We start from the raw sequence: 15,616 nt of genomic DNA on the forward strand, positions 1-15,616 counted from the left end.
AACATACAACATTTTACAGAAATGAATAGGATAAAAAAAGCTAGACACAAGAGCGCTGAGGCCATGAATCCAGTTTTGTTGATGCAGTATTGTTGTCTTCTCCAGAGTGCTAGGGATTGCATTCAGGTCCTCAAGAATGCTGGACACCTCTACCTTTGATCTGTCTCACAGCCCTTTTTATACAAGCTTTAACATCTTGCAATGATAAAGTATATTTCTGGAACATTTTAATATACAAAGCCCTAGGTTGCATCCTCAGCATGTGCACACACATACTCATACACACACATACACACACTCCAAATTTTTAAAGGACTTGAATATTCAAAAGAAAGATAAGCCATATTTTATGAATAGCTAGGTTATATATGAGTTTTGTTATGTACTTTCTAAAAAACAGCCATTATTTCAAAATCCATGAAATGGGTAGGAGATAGAAATCTGTCATTTATGAAAATCTCATAGGTGTGTGATATCAGTCACAATCTCAGATACTAAAATGTTAATAAGTACATTTCCCTGGTTGATTTGTTTGTTTTGAGGCAGGGTCACACTATATATTCTTGGCTGCCCAGGAACTCATTTTGTAGACCAAGCTGCCCTTAAACTCACAGAGATTAAATGCCTGCCTTTGCCTCCAGAGAGCTGGGATTAAAGGCATCTGCCACTATGCCCAGCCATTTTCCTATTTTTAAAGATTATTATGCCGGGCGGTGGTGGCACACACCTTTAATCCCAGCACTTGGGAGGCAGAGACAGGTGGATTTCTGAGTTCGAGGCCAGCCTGGTCTACAGAGTGAGTTCCAGGACAGCCAGGGCTATACAGAGAAACCCTGTCTCGGAAAAAAAAAATTTTATTATATGTGCATGAGTATTTTGTGCGCATGTATGTATGTGCATCAAGTACATACCTGGTACCCACAAAGAGTAGAAGAGAGTATTGGATTCTGTGCAACTGAACTACTACAAAGTAGGTAGTTAGAATTAGAGGACCCAAACCCTAGTACCCTGCCCAAGCAGCAAATTGTCTTAACTGCTGATCTCTGCCTCCATCACCCCCTTTGGTTTTTTTTTTTTTTTTTTTTTTTTGAAAGAAAGGCAATTTTATTAAAAAAAACAACAACAAAAGGGAGACGGGACTAGAGCACAGGTTAGTCCATCCGGGCCTTCAGTGTCCTGGTGGTGATCTTGTCTTTCTCAATGATGTGGACAATAACGCCCATGCCTGACATGGCATCCCGGTCCACCGCATTCAGCATGGCCTGAGAAATGGTTTCAAACAGGTGTTCTGGGTCCATGTTGGGCTCCCAGAGAGACTCACACATCCCATACGTTTGTTCCGAGCAGGTACCACTGACTACGAAGTCATCGGTCACCATGAGGCAGCCAATGAGGTCCAGAGAGCAAATGAAGGGTTTAAAGGTCTTCGGGTCCAGGCCAGCAATGACAGGCTCTGTGTAGTAGGGGCCAAACCGCTTCTCATACAAGAGGTTGGCCACCATGCTCATGAGGGTGTAAGGCTTGATCTGCCGACCTTCCTTCAGCTCCTACAGGTTCAGTCGGAACTTGAGACACTGGGCAACTGTCTGGACATCAGTGGCCAGGCCGGCCAGGCCTATGTAGAGCCTGTCACCCATGGGAAAGATCTTCTGGAAGTCCGTGGTCACCATCTGGGCCTGGATTCCGAAACGCCTGTCTGCAGCAATGGCCATGACGGCCCCTCCATTATAGGACATAATAGACATGATTGCGCTGTAGAGGAAGCCCGATCTCCACTGCCTTTTTTTTTTTTTATATAGAATCTCATGTAGCCCAAGATGGTCTCAAGCTCACTAAACTCAGGATGCCCTTCATTTCTGATCCTCTTCCCTTGTCCTCCTGGGAACTGGGATTGTAGGTATAAGCCACCATGCCCAGTTTTATGTAATGCTCAGTATCAAACCTGGGGCCTCATGTGCATTTTAGACAAGTAATAAATGTTAGAGATATATTTTAATGCTGTGGGGTTTTTTTTAGGTAGGCTCTGTGTTAACACTTCTTTTAAGTAGAAAAAGAAAGGTATAAAAGCTATTATAAGCAGTTGAAATAAAAAATCCCCAGGAAATTGTGAGCAGCATGACAAGCTGATATTCTAGCACACCTCTTCTACCAGAATGAGAAGTGGAGTCCGTGAAGAAGCAAGTGTGACCCGTGCACTAAGCCCCTGCTTTGTCCCTAATCAGACTCATGCTTCCAGTCTTACAGCTTCCTTGGCTGTCGGCTTGCCTCCTCTCTCATTCCTTTTTTATTTACTTTTTTAATGTGTTTTTGTTTTGTTTTGTCTATATTCAGTATGTTTCAGGACAGGAATTGGATGATGTGTTTTATAGATGGATATAGAGAGAAGAGTTGAGAGTGGTGTGTGTGTGTGTGTGTGTGTGTGTGTGTGTGTGTGTGTGTAAGAGAGAGAGAGAGAGAGAGAGAGAAAGAGAGAGAGAGAGATGATGGGGACTAGGAAAAAGAAAAGGTAGTTTGTCTTCAGAAGTTTTACCATAAAGTAGAATTGCCTAGAAGTAGTGACAGATGATTTTTAAAGACAAAGTAAGAATTACATGATGCCTTCTAGATTTGAAGGTTTGGTGAAATAACATTGATAAGCCATTGAACAAAACAGGAAACTGCATATTGAGTAGAAGCAATATGGGATAGGCTTGTTTGCTTGTTCATATGGGATAGGACTGAACCTTACTGATCTGTTTGTTTGCTCATAGTTTACCTGTTTTACAAACATTTACTTTTGGCAGCTCTTGTATGCATCTTCATTTGTAATCTCAAAGCCTTGCCAGGTGTATCATTGTCTCCAATTTGCATACAGGGCTCAGAAAACAAAAACAGATAAACAGCACCCTGCTTTAGTAGAGGCTGGTGAAGAGACACACTTAGTAGTTGCTGACACAAATTGGTCTTGGACCGCAAGCCTATCTTACAACCTGGTCCTTTCTGTCACTGTTTTCCTTGATGTTCTCCTATATAGACCCTGACCCAGACGAAAGTAAGTAGAAGCTTGTGGCTGACATTTCCTCCTATTCAGGTCACTACTATGTGCCACTTCTGAGAGCGGAAGACACTTCTCCTGTCATTGGGGAGCTGTGGTCCTCAGACCAGAAAGCTGAAGCCTCTTGTGCTGACCACTGTAGAAGCAGCCCCAGAGATCCTGTGATGACACTGAGAGCTTTCGCGGGGCCTCTGAGTCCGTCCAAAGTGAGTGGCCAGGAAAAGAACTGTCCTAGCTAACTACATTTTAGGGTTCGATGCTCCAATCTGTTGCTTTGTTTTGGTCATGGAGGCCCACTAATGGAAGCCTAAGGTCATCTTTATCTGAGGTCACCCCTAATGAAGTATTAATGAGGACTTGTAGTGTTTGTTTTATTATGTGGCCAGTGAAGGTGTTTTCGAAGCCCAGGCCTCCCAGCATATTAGTGTTCTTCTGGCCAAGTTCCGTTTGTTCTTTACCAGTCCATTGCAACTAGGGAGCGCCACATTTGCAAATTCAAATTCCAGACTGACCTTCCTACACATGAAACTCTTACCCCTCCCCCATGTTCCTGTCATACACCTGTTTAGTTGAGTTCTACTTAGAAATGATGGAATTGCTGAGTCTACATGCTTTTATGACAGATTTACAGTTGACAGCTTTCTCCAGTGAAATATCTCACTGATAGTATTATTTAGAACTTTCTAAATAAGCTTGTCATGGTGGTGGAACATGCTATAATTCCAGCTTTTTGGGAGGTTTTGGCAGGCATACTTATCACAATTTGAAAATAAGCCTGGGTTATACACATAGTAAGATCTTGTCATAAAACAACTTTCTAAATAATTTGAAGAAATTCTAGACGGATTATTCATGAGAGAGAGAAATGTCAGCTTTCCTTTTATATGTAAGGGGAAAAGGACATGAACCATGAGGTGGCAGATAGACAATACCTGTTGTCCTTAGGGTATGGCTTCATACTTAGGCCATCCTGGGTCAGATTTGACCCTCAACACTAGGTGGCACAGAAAGGCCTTTGTATCATTTTTCCTGGAGATGTAAACTAACATCTACCTAGAAAAAGTCATACAACCAACCCCACCTTTCCCAGATCCCATGAGGCTGTGCTCTCTCTTGGCTATATGTAGAAATGGCTGCAGAATCTGTAAGATGGTAGAAAGCCATTAAGTCTGTGGTGCTGGTGTTTCTAAAAGTCTCAGGTGAGCTGCATGAAGCATAGCTTATCTTGACACTTTTTCTTCCAGGCAGAAGATTTTCGAAAGCTCTGGAAAACTCCACCTCGAAAGAAAGCGGGCTTCTTCCACAGCATCAGAAAGTCTGACCCAGAACGAGGCATTGAGAGAGTTGGGAGGTACTCATAGGACCATGACTGCCAGGCTGAGCAAAGTGTGCTATGTGGTTGTGGATAAATGATTTTAAACAGTATTAATTATGAATACTGAAATGTAACATTTCCCAGAAGGAATTAGAGCCTTTGTTCCAAAGTATGTGCCCTGTTTGAACTGCTACAGACCTCTAAAGTTTTATGTACTTAACCAAAGCAGGGCATACATTAGGAGGATTTGTGTGTGGTTTTTATTTTTGCTGTGAAGTTAGGATTGTACACTGGGCTTCTTCCACTTGCTATGTCAGGGTAACTCCTCAAAGGACATGCGGGGTCTAACCACCAGGAGAGCATGAGAGGAGGTCCCAATTAGGGCAGTGTAAAGTACCCAGAGCAGCACTGGCCCTTCAGGGATTATGAGCTATTTTCTGTGTAGTTGGGTTTCTGTTTTGTTTTTCTTTTCCTGTTTTCTCAACTGTTGTGTTTTATTTCTTACAGGGAGCTAGCTCATGAGCTGGGGTATCCCTGGGTTGAATACTGGGAATTTCTGGGATGTTTTGTTGATCTGTCTTCCCAGGAAGGCTTGCAAAGACTAGAAGAATACCTTATCCAGAAGGAGTTAAGCAAAAAGGCTCAACAAGAAATAGAAAATGAAGGCTGCCTTCAGGACAGAACCTCAGATTTTGGTAAGTAGGTACAGGTGTCTGTGGGTTTCTCTTTTCTTTTTTAATGTTTTTACTGTAAAATCAGATCTTTTCCTCAGACTGATGTCAGAAGATGCACATACAGTTGTGTTAAAACAAACAAGCAAACAAAAGCAAGGCACCACAGCAAGCTCTGTGTGTCGGGAGCACTGGGATGTCTCTGCAGGTATCTGGGTTGTGTTGTATGCATGGGATAGCATGTAAAACTGCAAAACCACAGCAAGCAGCATGTGTGCACACCACATGAAAAATGTGGTGTCCTAGCAAGGAGTCTCGTGCTTTTGACTTCTTTTACTGACCTAGATATGCTTTATATTTGAATATATTGTGTAATGTCAGAAAAAGAGTAAGGAACATAGGTTTTAGAATAGTGGGCACTGCCGGGCTGTGGTGAAGCACGCCTTTAATCCCAGCACTTGGGAGACTGAGGTGGGCGCATTTCTGAGTTCAAGGCCAGCCTGGGCTACACAGAGAAACCCTGAATTGGAAAAAAACAAAAACAAAAGACAGTGGGCACATTGAGTATAGCAAGTTGATGGAATGCTTGGAAAAGGTTAACCTGAGTACAAAAACCATAAAATAGGTCATCATTTACCAACACCATTAAAGAAATTAGGTGAAATTAGTCTGTGTTGTAACTGGTAGAGCATGTGCTTACCGTGAAGAAAGCCATGGGTTCCATCTCCAGCACTAGGGGATAGGAGGGGATATTAAAGGTTTTATTGTTGTACACCTAAAGTGAAGTGGGAAAAGAAAAATATTCTTTGTTTGTTTGTTTTTGTTTTTGTTTTTTGTTTTGTTTTTCGAGACAGGGTTTCTCTGTGTAGCCTTGGCTTTCCTGGAACTCACTCTGTAGACCAGGCTGGCCTCAAACTCAGAAATGCACCTGTCTCTGCCTCCCAAGTGCTGGGTTTAAAGGCGTGTGCCACAACTGCCAGACGAAAAATACTCTTTAAAGGAAGGAAAATCATGTCTCTTTCTAGAATCAAAGAAACACCTAGGCCTGGAGAGATAGCTCTGCCCTTAAAGATGCTTGCTGCTCTTGGAGAGGACCCAAGTTGAATTCCCAGCACCCATATGCATGGTGGTTGGCTACCATCTATAACTCCAGTTCCAAAGGGTCCCACACCCTCTTTCTACCTCTGCTGGCACTGGGCACACACAAAATACACATAACACACAAGCAAGCAAAACACGTAATAAAATACATTTTTAAAAATTTTTTTTTTTTTTTATTTTAAGAAACACCTTAAAACTCTATAAATCATGATTGTAAGATCCCAGTTTGGAGAGTTTCCCAGAAAGTAAATGTGCCATCCGGGCTCTGGACAGACAGTTTGCTTAATCAAGTGTTCAAGCATATATAGTAGTGGACCCCTCAGTACAGGTTTCTTCACCTACAGTTGAGGATTGGATGAGGAAGTAGTTCTATCCTTAGGCAGAAAAGTCATTTTTTTTAAATAAAATTATGCTTTAAAACTCTTTAAAGTAGTAAATGATGTAAACAGTTATAATGAGTGATGTAAAATAATCAGTCATTAATGGAGAGAAAAACTTTATCTTAAATATATTTACATAATATTAATCTTAAAAATATTAAGATAATTATAACAACATTAATTGTATCTCACTTCAATGTTTTCCAAATGTTTTACAACTAACATATTACCATTTTTGTAATTAAAACTAAAATGAAACAAAAAAATAGTAAATTTGACAGCACACTGGAAACAAGCTGAAGAGTCAAGAGCCTTCATTATAGGTCCTCTAGCTAAACTCCTTCCTCACTCCTGGGCTTGTGTTCTTCCAACATAGAGCACCACCTTCCCTGAAATGGCTTACGGTTGCTGTTGGTCTAGCAGTACTTTATTCTTATGTCAGAAAAGCTTTCATTGAATCAGAAATAAAACTGTTACCATGAATCAAACTAAAGATATTAAAGATAAAGAGTATACCAAAGTCTATAGTGTTAGCATCTAAGAGGGGCTAGAAAGGAGATCATCTCAGTGCCAACTGCAGCTACACAGAAAGTTAGAGGCCAGGTGTGGCAAGCTGCAATGAGGCCCTCTCTCAAGTAAATCTTAACTGGGTGTGCTAGTTAATGCCCAGAACTGAAGTCGGGAAATGGCCAACCTAAATTCTGTAAGAAGAGGCAATCCATGAATAAAGTAGAAAAAACCCTATCTCAAAAATAAAATGGAATAGTAGGGCACTGATGGTGCATGCTTTTAATCTCAGCACAGGTTGGAGGATCTCTGAGATTGAGGCCAGCCTGGTCTACAGAATGAGTTCTAGAACAGCCAGGGCTACACAGTGAAATCCAATCTCGAAAAAACAAGTAAAATTTTAAATTAAGTAGAAACTTTATATAACTACAGCTTGTATTTCCCCAAAATAGAAGTTAATGAAATTTAAAACTTTCTAAGTTAAAATTTAACCACTGACCTACAAATTAAATTTCCTGGAACAATGTAGGGAAAATATGATATACATCATGTAAAAAGAAATTGGTTCCTTGAGATGGCATCACAAGTAGAAGCACTTGTACAAAACTTGGTAACCAGGCTCTACCTCTAGAACCCACAAAATACTCCTGACTTCTAGTCTTATGCCACTGCCTGCGCGCACGCAAACACACACACACACACAGCACATATTATGTACATAGACACATCATACTAAATTAGAAATGAGTCTGAGAAGCAACCTTGAATATGCTATAGTAAAGGGTATGCACATGGGCTCTGGAAGAATTGCACCAGGCTGGGAGGAGTCAGTGCCAGGATGCATCTGCATATACTCTGAACCTACTGTTGCCCTTACAGGCAGTGGGAAGAAGTACAGCAATTCCATCTCCGTGGGAGCATTTCTAGATGGGGAAGATGACAGCTTGGAAGAAAATCAGCAAAATACAGTTCCCAGTCAGAGTCAGCCCACAATTGATAAGTTCCAAAACTCTAAAAGTGGTTCCCTTCCCTTGGGACAGAAGGTGGACCCTGGAGAAGCCTCAGTTGGATCTTACCCAGATAACAGCAGAAATGGGATTTGTCGTCCTCCAAACAGGACTGCAGGTGAAAGGGGACTAGAGGCCACCAATGTAGAGGAGGCCCTTCCACCACCTGTTTCTATTTTGACTCAAGAGTTTGATAAACTGAATTTGCAAAGTCTAGGAGATAGCCTTTTTGAGACACCAAATACAAATAGGAAACTAGAGGATACAATACTGGCTTCAAGAATGGATGTAGTAGAAAGTGACTTGCTGGCATCTCCTGTAATAGCAAGACTTAAAAAAGAGCAAGTCAGGACCAACAGTGAGGTGTCAGAGGCAATGGCTGAAATGTCTTTGGGCCCCAACAACCCCCAACTTGGGGTTCAGACTGGTCTGGAACCTGGGTTCTCATCTGCCACAGTAGATTCCACCAAGAGGCTCTTCCTGTCTGGGTAAGTTAAAGATGCTTGTAGCACTATAATGAATGTGTAGATTTTTAATATCCTTGGGGGTCTTCTATCTGGACTCTACTAATCCAGTGTCAATAAGGGAGTACCAACAGAATGATTTCATCTATCCTATGTTTAAGACTCAAAACCATGTTAATAATTAGGAAGGGCACATGATACTACCATGGAAGACCCAACTAGTATCTTAAAGAGATCTTTCCCATTCCCTCCAACATTTATCTTGACCAGTCCTGGCCTTGCATACCAGCTCCACCCACCCACCCGCTTTAGGCTGCTTTAGTGACTTATATGCTCAGCCCAGATTTAGGGGGGCCGAAGGGGATTTTGTTTGTTTTTTGTTTTTCATTTATTTTGTGCTTGTAAGCCTCCCAGCGTGGATACTAGAAGCCAAACTCCAGTCCTCTGTAAGACTAGTACCTCTTTGCTGCTGATCATTTCTTTAGCCCCTCCAGATTGGTTCTTGAGTTAAAAATACTATACCTTAAGGCAGGGCAGTGGTGGTGCACACCTTTAATCCCAGCACTTGGGAGGCAGAGGCAGGTGGACTTCTGAGTTCAAGGACAGACAGGGCTACACAGAGAAACCCTGTCTCAAAAAACCATAAAAAACATAACAAAACAAAAAAATGCTATACCTTGAAAGCCTTTCCTTCCCCCAACTCCCAGTGTTTCTGCTTTTACTTACATTTCTTCTGTTCTGCATTCTAGAGAGAAACCATCAAAACTAGATCGCGATGTTTTAGCAGCTCTTGAGTGTGCGAATATTGACCCTGGTCTGTACCCAGCAGTCCACAGATGGAAAAGTACTGTCATGTGCTACTCAGCCTCAGACAGACAGAGGTACTACTAATCACAACTTCAGAGTGCAGGGTTATCGTACATGGGTAGCTTTCCCATAACAAAGCTAGCCTGGGGAGCTCCCCAGTATAAGCCTGACCTGTGTCCATATAGATGTGGCCACAAAAGCAGATAGATTTCCACTGAGTGAAAAAGTAGGCCAGGCTTGCTCCTGGCAAACTGTATCAGGAGAGGCAGTGTCCAGAATTTACAGCTGGAACAACATGGGTGTTTTGTTTAAAGTCTCCCATGTTTGAGCTATAGGAGTATCTCCTCTCTGTAAGACAAGTGCATGCCTATGTCTTTGTTATGTTCTTAAATCTCTACTCTGTAGTGTGCCTTTCTGTGGTAACAAGTCTTTCTTTGTTTCCATAGCTGGCCAAGTCCTGCACTCAGAGGGAAGTTTACAACTGAGCTGGTGGATCCCGATTGCTCTCAAAGCTACTCAGGACGATGCAGTCCAGCTGGTAGCAGCCCCAGTAAGCCTGGCCATACCACCTCCACTGGCCTGCACAGCCCTGGACGCTACAGTCCAGCACATGGGAGACACTTCCAAAGAGTGGCACACATGGCCCGACTTGCAGCTCTGTAGAGCCAACCAGTATGCTCACTCCTGGAATTCGTTTGCTTCTTTGTTTGTAAAAGAGTAACTTTTTATTGGTAAAAATTCCATGAAAGAATGTATTCTGAATAACTTAATCCTCACTTTGAGGGTACCAGAATTTTAGAAAATATAATGTTCTGAGTATAATTTGAATGTCTGATATTTTGGAAGAAGTTAATGAAAGCAAGCTCAGATACTTATTGTTTGAAAGTGTAGCTGTAGTAATAATTCTAATTTTGAAATGGAGCAAAAGATGCAGAGGCAGTTGATAGACAAGTGAGGTGTTGCTAATTGGGTGTGTTAGCACAATACGCAAGCACACCTCCTGTTTCTGAAACATCAATTATGTGTTGTCTCTTTTGGGGGGTGGAGGAAGGAGCAGCTTTCTGATATGCAATGGCAAAACTATGTTTGTTACTTCATCCTAGTTATTCCAACTAGGAAAAAGCAGGTGGCAGAGAAGCACATGGGCCCTGACTCAGACTTCAGTAACAATGCTCAAAACACTGCCAGAAGATGGGGTGGGGGAAGTTAAAGTCATTGAGAATCATGCCAGTAATCATAGAAAACTTACCAGCAATAACTAGAAACAAAATAAAGTTATTTCTCAGTACTCGTCAGTGTATTAAGTAATCTAGAAGTTGTTCCCTAGTCTTAAAATTTATCCTGAGATTTCACTGAGCATGATTACAGGATAGATGTATCCCATATTTTAGGAATTTTTCAAAGAGCATTACACTAGAGTTTAGCCCTTGAGATCTGAGTTCATTTCAGTGGCTTTCAGTGTTTACTTTTGGCTGTCTCAAGAGTTGTGTAGAGTGGCACTGCACACCCTAAGGCACCAAGATAAACCACCTTGCTGAAGCGGGGTCCTGGCTGTCTGGCACAGCTGCTTGCACAAAGCAAGTAGTGTTCCATAGACACTTGAAGTGCTTAATCGCAACACAGAACTGTAACACTGATTTTTGCCAACCTCAGTGCCTTTTGTGAGTCATTTTTAATCTTACCAAAGTTAGATTTTGAGATCACATAGTGCTAAATGGGTGTTAGATTCTCTTTTGTTCATAAAATTGTTGACCAGGCAAGCCTTTTAACCCAGCATTCATTAGGCAGAAGCAGGGGTTCTCTGTGAGTTTGAGGCTGGCCTGGTCTACATAGTGAGTTCCAGGACAGCCAGAACTACACAGAGATCTTGTCTCAAAAAATTTTTAAAAATAAATAAACAAATCAAAATAATAAGTAATTTTGAGATCAAATGTTTAGGTCTTTTTTTAATTTTTAAGGGTTATTTTAATGTGGTAAGAAATACCAGAATTGAGATTTTGGGCTTTAGATTCAGTTTGTTTTCATTCCACTTGTAAACAGCTGAGCTCTAAAAACAAGACAGCCAATAAAGTAACCTGGAAACAATCCCAAAGGGAATCTTTTTGTTCTCAAAAGAAACCAAAACCCACACATTATATTCAGCTATTTTATTTTCTCTAAAGTCTTAATGTCCTGTGGGATTATTTTTGTTGTTTTTCCATACTCAAATAAAAAAACGGAATTACTCGTTTTGCCGGTTTTTTTTTTTTTTAACTATTTTAAAAAAAAAAAACCCTCTTATTGCTCAATGACATTTACTTAAGACAACTTTTGAGAGTCATTTCTTATACCATGTAGGTCTCAGGAATCCAGCTCAGGTCACTGGAATTGAGTTTTACCTGCTGAGCCATCATGCTGGCCCACTTTAAACTTTAAGCCACCTCTGGACTGTTCTTGCACTAGCGTGAAGGGTGTATGATACTGGTTGATTCTATGTCACAAACATTGTTTAACTGATCCTTCTCAAAGTGTTGTGTGGGAATGATTCCTTAATTTATTACCTGGACAGAACCCCTCTTAGTAAAACTGTAAGCAATATTTTCATTAAAAAGTACACTGAGTATCATATTGACATCTGGGAGATGGTCCTACTATGTCGCCCCAATGGCCTTGAACTGGACAAGTTTAGATGCTGGGTTTTAGCTTATTCTAACACAGTTGAAAACATCTGATTATGTGTCAGTGTAAGACTTGTTATTAACAACCATTAGTTTTAAATGTGTGATAGGGCTGTGAAAGGCATCCTTTCTGCAGCAGTGTGGTATGGATGAACTTGTAAGAGAGACACCACCACCACCACCACCACCCCTCATTTCTAGAGAAGAGCAGGATATAATGTTGAAAGTCAGTGCTTGCAGCACCATGGATGGAACCAACCCCAGATGCTATTGAATTAGCTGATCTTCACTGCTTTTGGAGGGAATGAATGGTTAGGATTTTGTCTTCCTGAGTTGGGTCTTGCTTGCTGGGCAGTTGACACACACTTGTCATGACACACATATAGTCATTTTCTGACTTAAAATTCTCATTTGTCTCATAGAAAAACATTGGAATAAAGTAAAACACAATAGTCAAGAAGAATTAGTACCACTTAGTGGCATACCATTCTTACCACTTTGACTCAGATTCCCTCAAATTATTCGTAACCTTAATTTTGGCAAGACTTACCAATATTGATACCAATGTTTCAGAAGTCTTTAAACATTTGTCTTAAACCAAGGAATATGGTTTCAATATTCAGCACCACAAAAACATTTCCATCACAATGTCATTGAGCCTCTAAGACACAGTGGCCAGATCCTCCTCAATATGGGGTTGATGGTCACTCACTCTTGCCCAAGTATTCAAAGCATGTGCAGATGTAGACACAAGGAAACTTAAAAATTATCAGGTGTTTCATAGTTAAGAAATTAGGTTATACACAGAACTTAACTCAGCTCTTAAATTGAGCCAAATGGCCAGGTGGTGGTGGCGCACGCCTTTAATCCCAGCACTTGGGAGGCAGAGGCAGGCGGATCTCTCCGAGTTCAAGGTCAGCCTGGTCTACAGAGTGAGTTCCAGGACAGCCAAGGCTACACAGAGAAACCCTGTCTCGAAAAATCAAAAGAAAATTGAGCTAACCATTCTGGTCATAACTTTACAAATCTAGAAACCTAATTTCACATGGTTGGCTTCAAATCATTAGATTTGAATTGGTGTAGTTACTTCAGGGGTTGTATTGTATTTCATTCCAATGTTTTCCTGTCAGCTTGCAGGATCATTGCTATTCCAAGTGATCAAGAAAGACAACTCATTTCACATACAAGGAGCTCACCTCAAAGCGAAGGCTTGTTCCTAAAATACTGCCAGTGCTTAAAGGTCTGCTGTGGAATTTGTACACATGGGGGTACCCTTAGTTCACTAGCCCTGAGCAAGGCGCTGTCTCCTATGAAATGCGTTACTTTCCCATCCATTCAGGTGAGGAGTCTGCACAGGTGAGAAGCTGGCAGCTTGCCATTCTTGCTTCAACTACTTCTAGAAAACAGCATATGGGTAGCCAAAGTTAACTCCAAGGGCTTCCTCTCGGGCCTACTGTTGACAAGAAGCAGTGTGCCTTCTAGCTTGTAGGAGGTGGTAGTCCTCCGAGCAGGATGCCTGGAATCATCCCTGGGATAGAAGTCACTGAGAAAGAAAGGGTTTCTAAACACCACTTTTTTTCCTTTAAAACAAATAAACAACAACAAAAAAGTAAAATTTTATTACATACTTATTTCCAAAGAGGACAGAGAGATACATCAAATATTCCAATTCATTGCACTGATTACAGAAGATGCTCACAACCACTTCACAGAAACTGTACTGGGTTTTTTTTTCTGGTGGTGGGGTGGAGCAGGCATAGTAGTATATACCTGCAATGCCAACATTTACAAGACTGAGAAAGGTCTCAAGTTTGAAGCCAGCCTGGGCAACAGTTAAGATTCTGTCTTAATAAGCAAAAACAAAAACCACATACACAAAAGCCAGTTTTTTCTTAAGTTATCAGAATACCTGCCATAAACACATCATTTCTAACTAACCCACAAGTCCAAGGTTAACAGTAGCCAGTAGCAAACTAAGATGGAACTGTCAGGTCTTTGAACATAACTCAGGCTGGCTAGATACTCAGGATCCTGCTTCCACCTCCCAAATGCCAGAATTACAAATATATGCCGCCTCCTCGTCAGTCAGTGGTGGCTCTATCTTTGCCTCCAAAGAACCTTTTTTAAGACTGTCACCTACTTGCCCTATACAAGCCATAGTCTTTTTGCAGTGCCACTTCTTTCATGGCTTTTGGCTACCTTATCGGAAGCCTGCCCCTTTGTCTTCATTCACATGGAATAGACACAGGATCTCTTAATTGAGCTGAGAAATTGGTTTTCAAAGCAAAAACCCACATGAGGAAAATCTTTGAAAAATAAGCAACCAAAGCTCCTAGATTGCAGTATATGAAATAATCACCTGTAAACAACCACCGTACAACCTGACAGGTCTCAGCCAGAGGTTATGGATTGTTCAGTTGATCTACTGTAGTCACATGATGCAGTGCAGCCAGGCCAGTGCAATGTCCACAGGCTTGCCTTCTGCCTAGGAAGGTTCCTGTCACACCTCATAGCGCTGTGCTGGTGGTAATGGTAAAGTAGAAAGCTTTCAGAACGGCCATCTAACTCATAAGTTGCCTTCTTCAGCCTGAGCCAGAAATAAGCACCCAAATGTGACATTTGAGATATCCTCTTCTGGAGACAACATGAAGCCACAGCACAGCTGTGGAAGACAAGGGAAGGCTGCAGCCAGGCCACCAGCAGAGGACAGGGTGCAGTCTTACAGGCAGCCTCAGGACCGAGTAATCTTGTCTGGGGGCATGAACCCTGTGTCCCCAAGGGTCCTGAGTGCAACACGACCATTGGGTCGAATCACCAGGTGGGTGATACTGCCGTTGTTGAGGGACAGGCGGAGCCAACCTTCTGGGGGAAACTGCAGTGCTCTGGGGAGAGAAAAACAATGCTAGCAGAAAGTTCAGGGAGAGAGGCTGGGTTCAGGCAACTTGACAGCCTTTTGGAGTAGATATATTCAGCTAGGCTAGTAAAGGAGGTCTTCAGAGAAGAGATTCTCAGGGGAAATGCCTCAATAGTATTCTAAATAAGGTATTCAACCTGTGGGGACAAGGGCTTAACCCAACTAAGTAGAAATGTGTTCAGGGCTAGTAATATCAAGGTATTTAATGTTTTCTGCTATAACACAAAAGTACCCAAATTTGTGCTAGAAGTATTTCTGACAAGATGTGGCTGGTCTCCCAGAACAGAGGTATAACACATGACCCCTGCATGACTTCCTTGCACACAGCTCATGCTCTCTTGTTTTTTTAAGACAGGGTTTCTCTATGTAACACTGGCTGTCCTGGAACTCACTTCATAGACCAGGTTGGCATTCGACAACACTGCCCAGCTTCCATGCACAAGTATAGGAGCTGGAGAGATGACTCAAGGTGCTGCTCTTACAGAGGAGCAGAGTTCAATTCCCAGCACCTATGTGGGGCAGCTAAGAGTCTCATACTTCCTGCTCCAGGGCACCCTCTTTCTCTGGCCTCTAAGAGCATGCACACACATACATGAGTATCTGCAAAGCAGTTTGGTATTATCTCAGCCATTTAACTTCAACTTAGTTTACCAACACGAGACGTTTCCTGCTACTAGTTGTTTAGTTTTAAAATGTAAATAATGTAAAAGCCCTGTGATGAGTCCTGGCTAATACTGAAAAAGGGACATAGTAATTGCC

At 41.7% G+C, this 15,616-nt stretch overlaps 2 protein-coding genes and 1 pseudogene across 4 annotated transcripts in view; 1 reads left to right on the forward strand and 2 right to left on the reverse strand.

Moving 5' to 3' along the window:
* The window catches only part of Ankle2 (ankyrin repeat and LEM domain containing 2), a 31,194-nt gene extending 19,297 nt beyond the window's left edge, over window positions 1-11,897 (forward strand). For both annotated transcript variants that reach the window (XM_031337311.1, XM_031337312.1), the window contains exons 8-13: window positions 3,071-3,240; window positions 4,279-4,385; window positions 4,857-5,044; window positions 7,888-8,503; window positions 9,229-9,360; window positions 9,733-11,897. In XM_031337311.1, the coding sequence (XP_031193171.1) occupies window positions 3,071-3,240; window positions 4,279-4,385; window positions 4,857-5,044; window positions 7,888-8,503; window positions 9,229-9,360; window positions 9,733-9,949 (1,430 nt within the window). In that variant the 3' untranslated portion in view covers window positions 9,950-11,897. The remainder of the gene's footprint in view (window positions 1-3,070; window positions 3,241-4,278; window positions 4,386-4,856; window positions 5,045-7,887; window positions 8,504-9,228; window positions 9,361-9,732) is intronic.
* On the reverse strand, window positions 1,087-1,745 carry LOC116068120 (annotated as a pseudogene).
* Window positions 11,898-13,501: 1,604 nt separating the features above from the next.
* Pgam5 (PGAM family member 5, mitochondrial serine/threonine protein phosphatase) overlaps window positions 13,502-15,616 on the reverse strand; it is an 8,746-nt gene continuing 6,631 nt past the window's right edge. For both annotated transcript variants that reach the window (XM_031337315.1, XM_031337314.1), the window contains exon 6: window positions 13,502-14,825. In XM_031337315.1, the coding sequence (XP_031193175.1) occupies window positions 14,675-14,825 (151 nt within the window). In that variant the 3' untranslated portion in view covers window positions 13,502-14,674. The remainder of the gene's footprint in view (window positions 14,826-15,616) is intronic.

The sequence above is a fragment of the Mastomys coucha genome, unplaced genomic scaffold (assembly GCF_008632895.1).
Source record: "Mastomys coucha isolate ucsf_1 unplaced genomic scaffold, UCSF_Mcou_1 pScaffold22, whole genome shotgun sequence".
Lineage (NCBI taxonomy): Eukaryota > Metazoa > Chordata > Mammalia > Rodentia > Muridae > Mastomys > Mastomys coucha.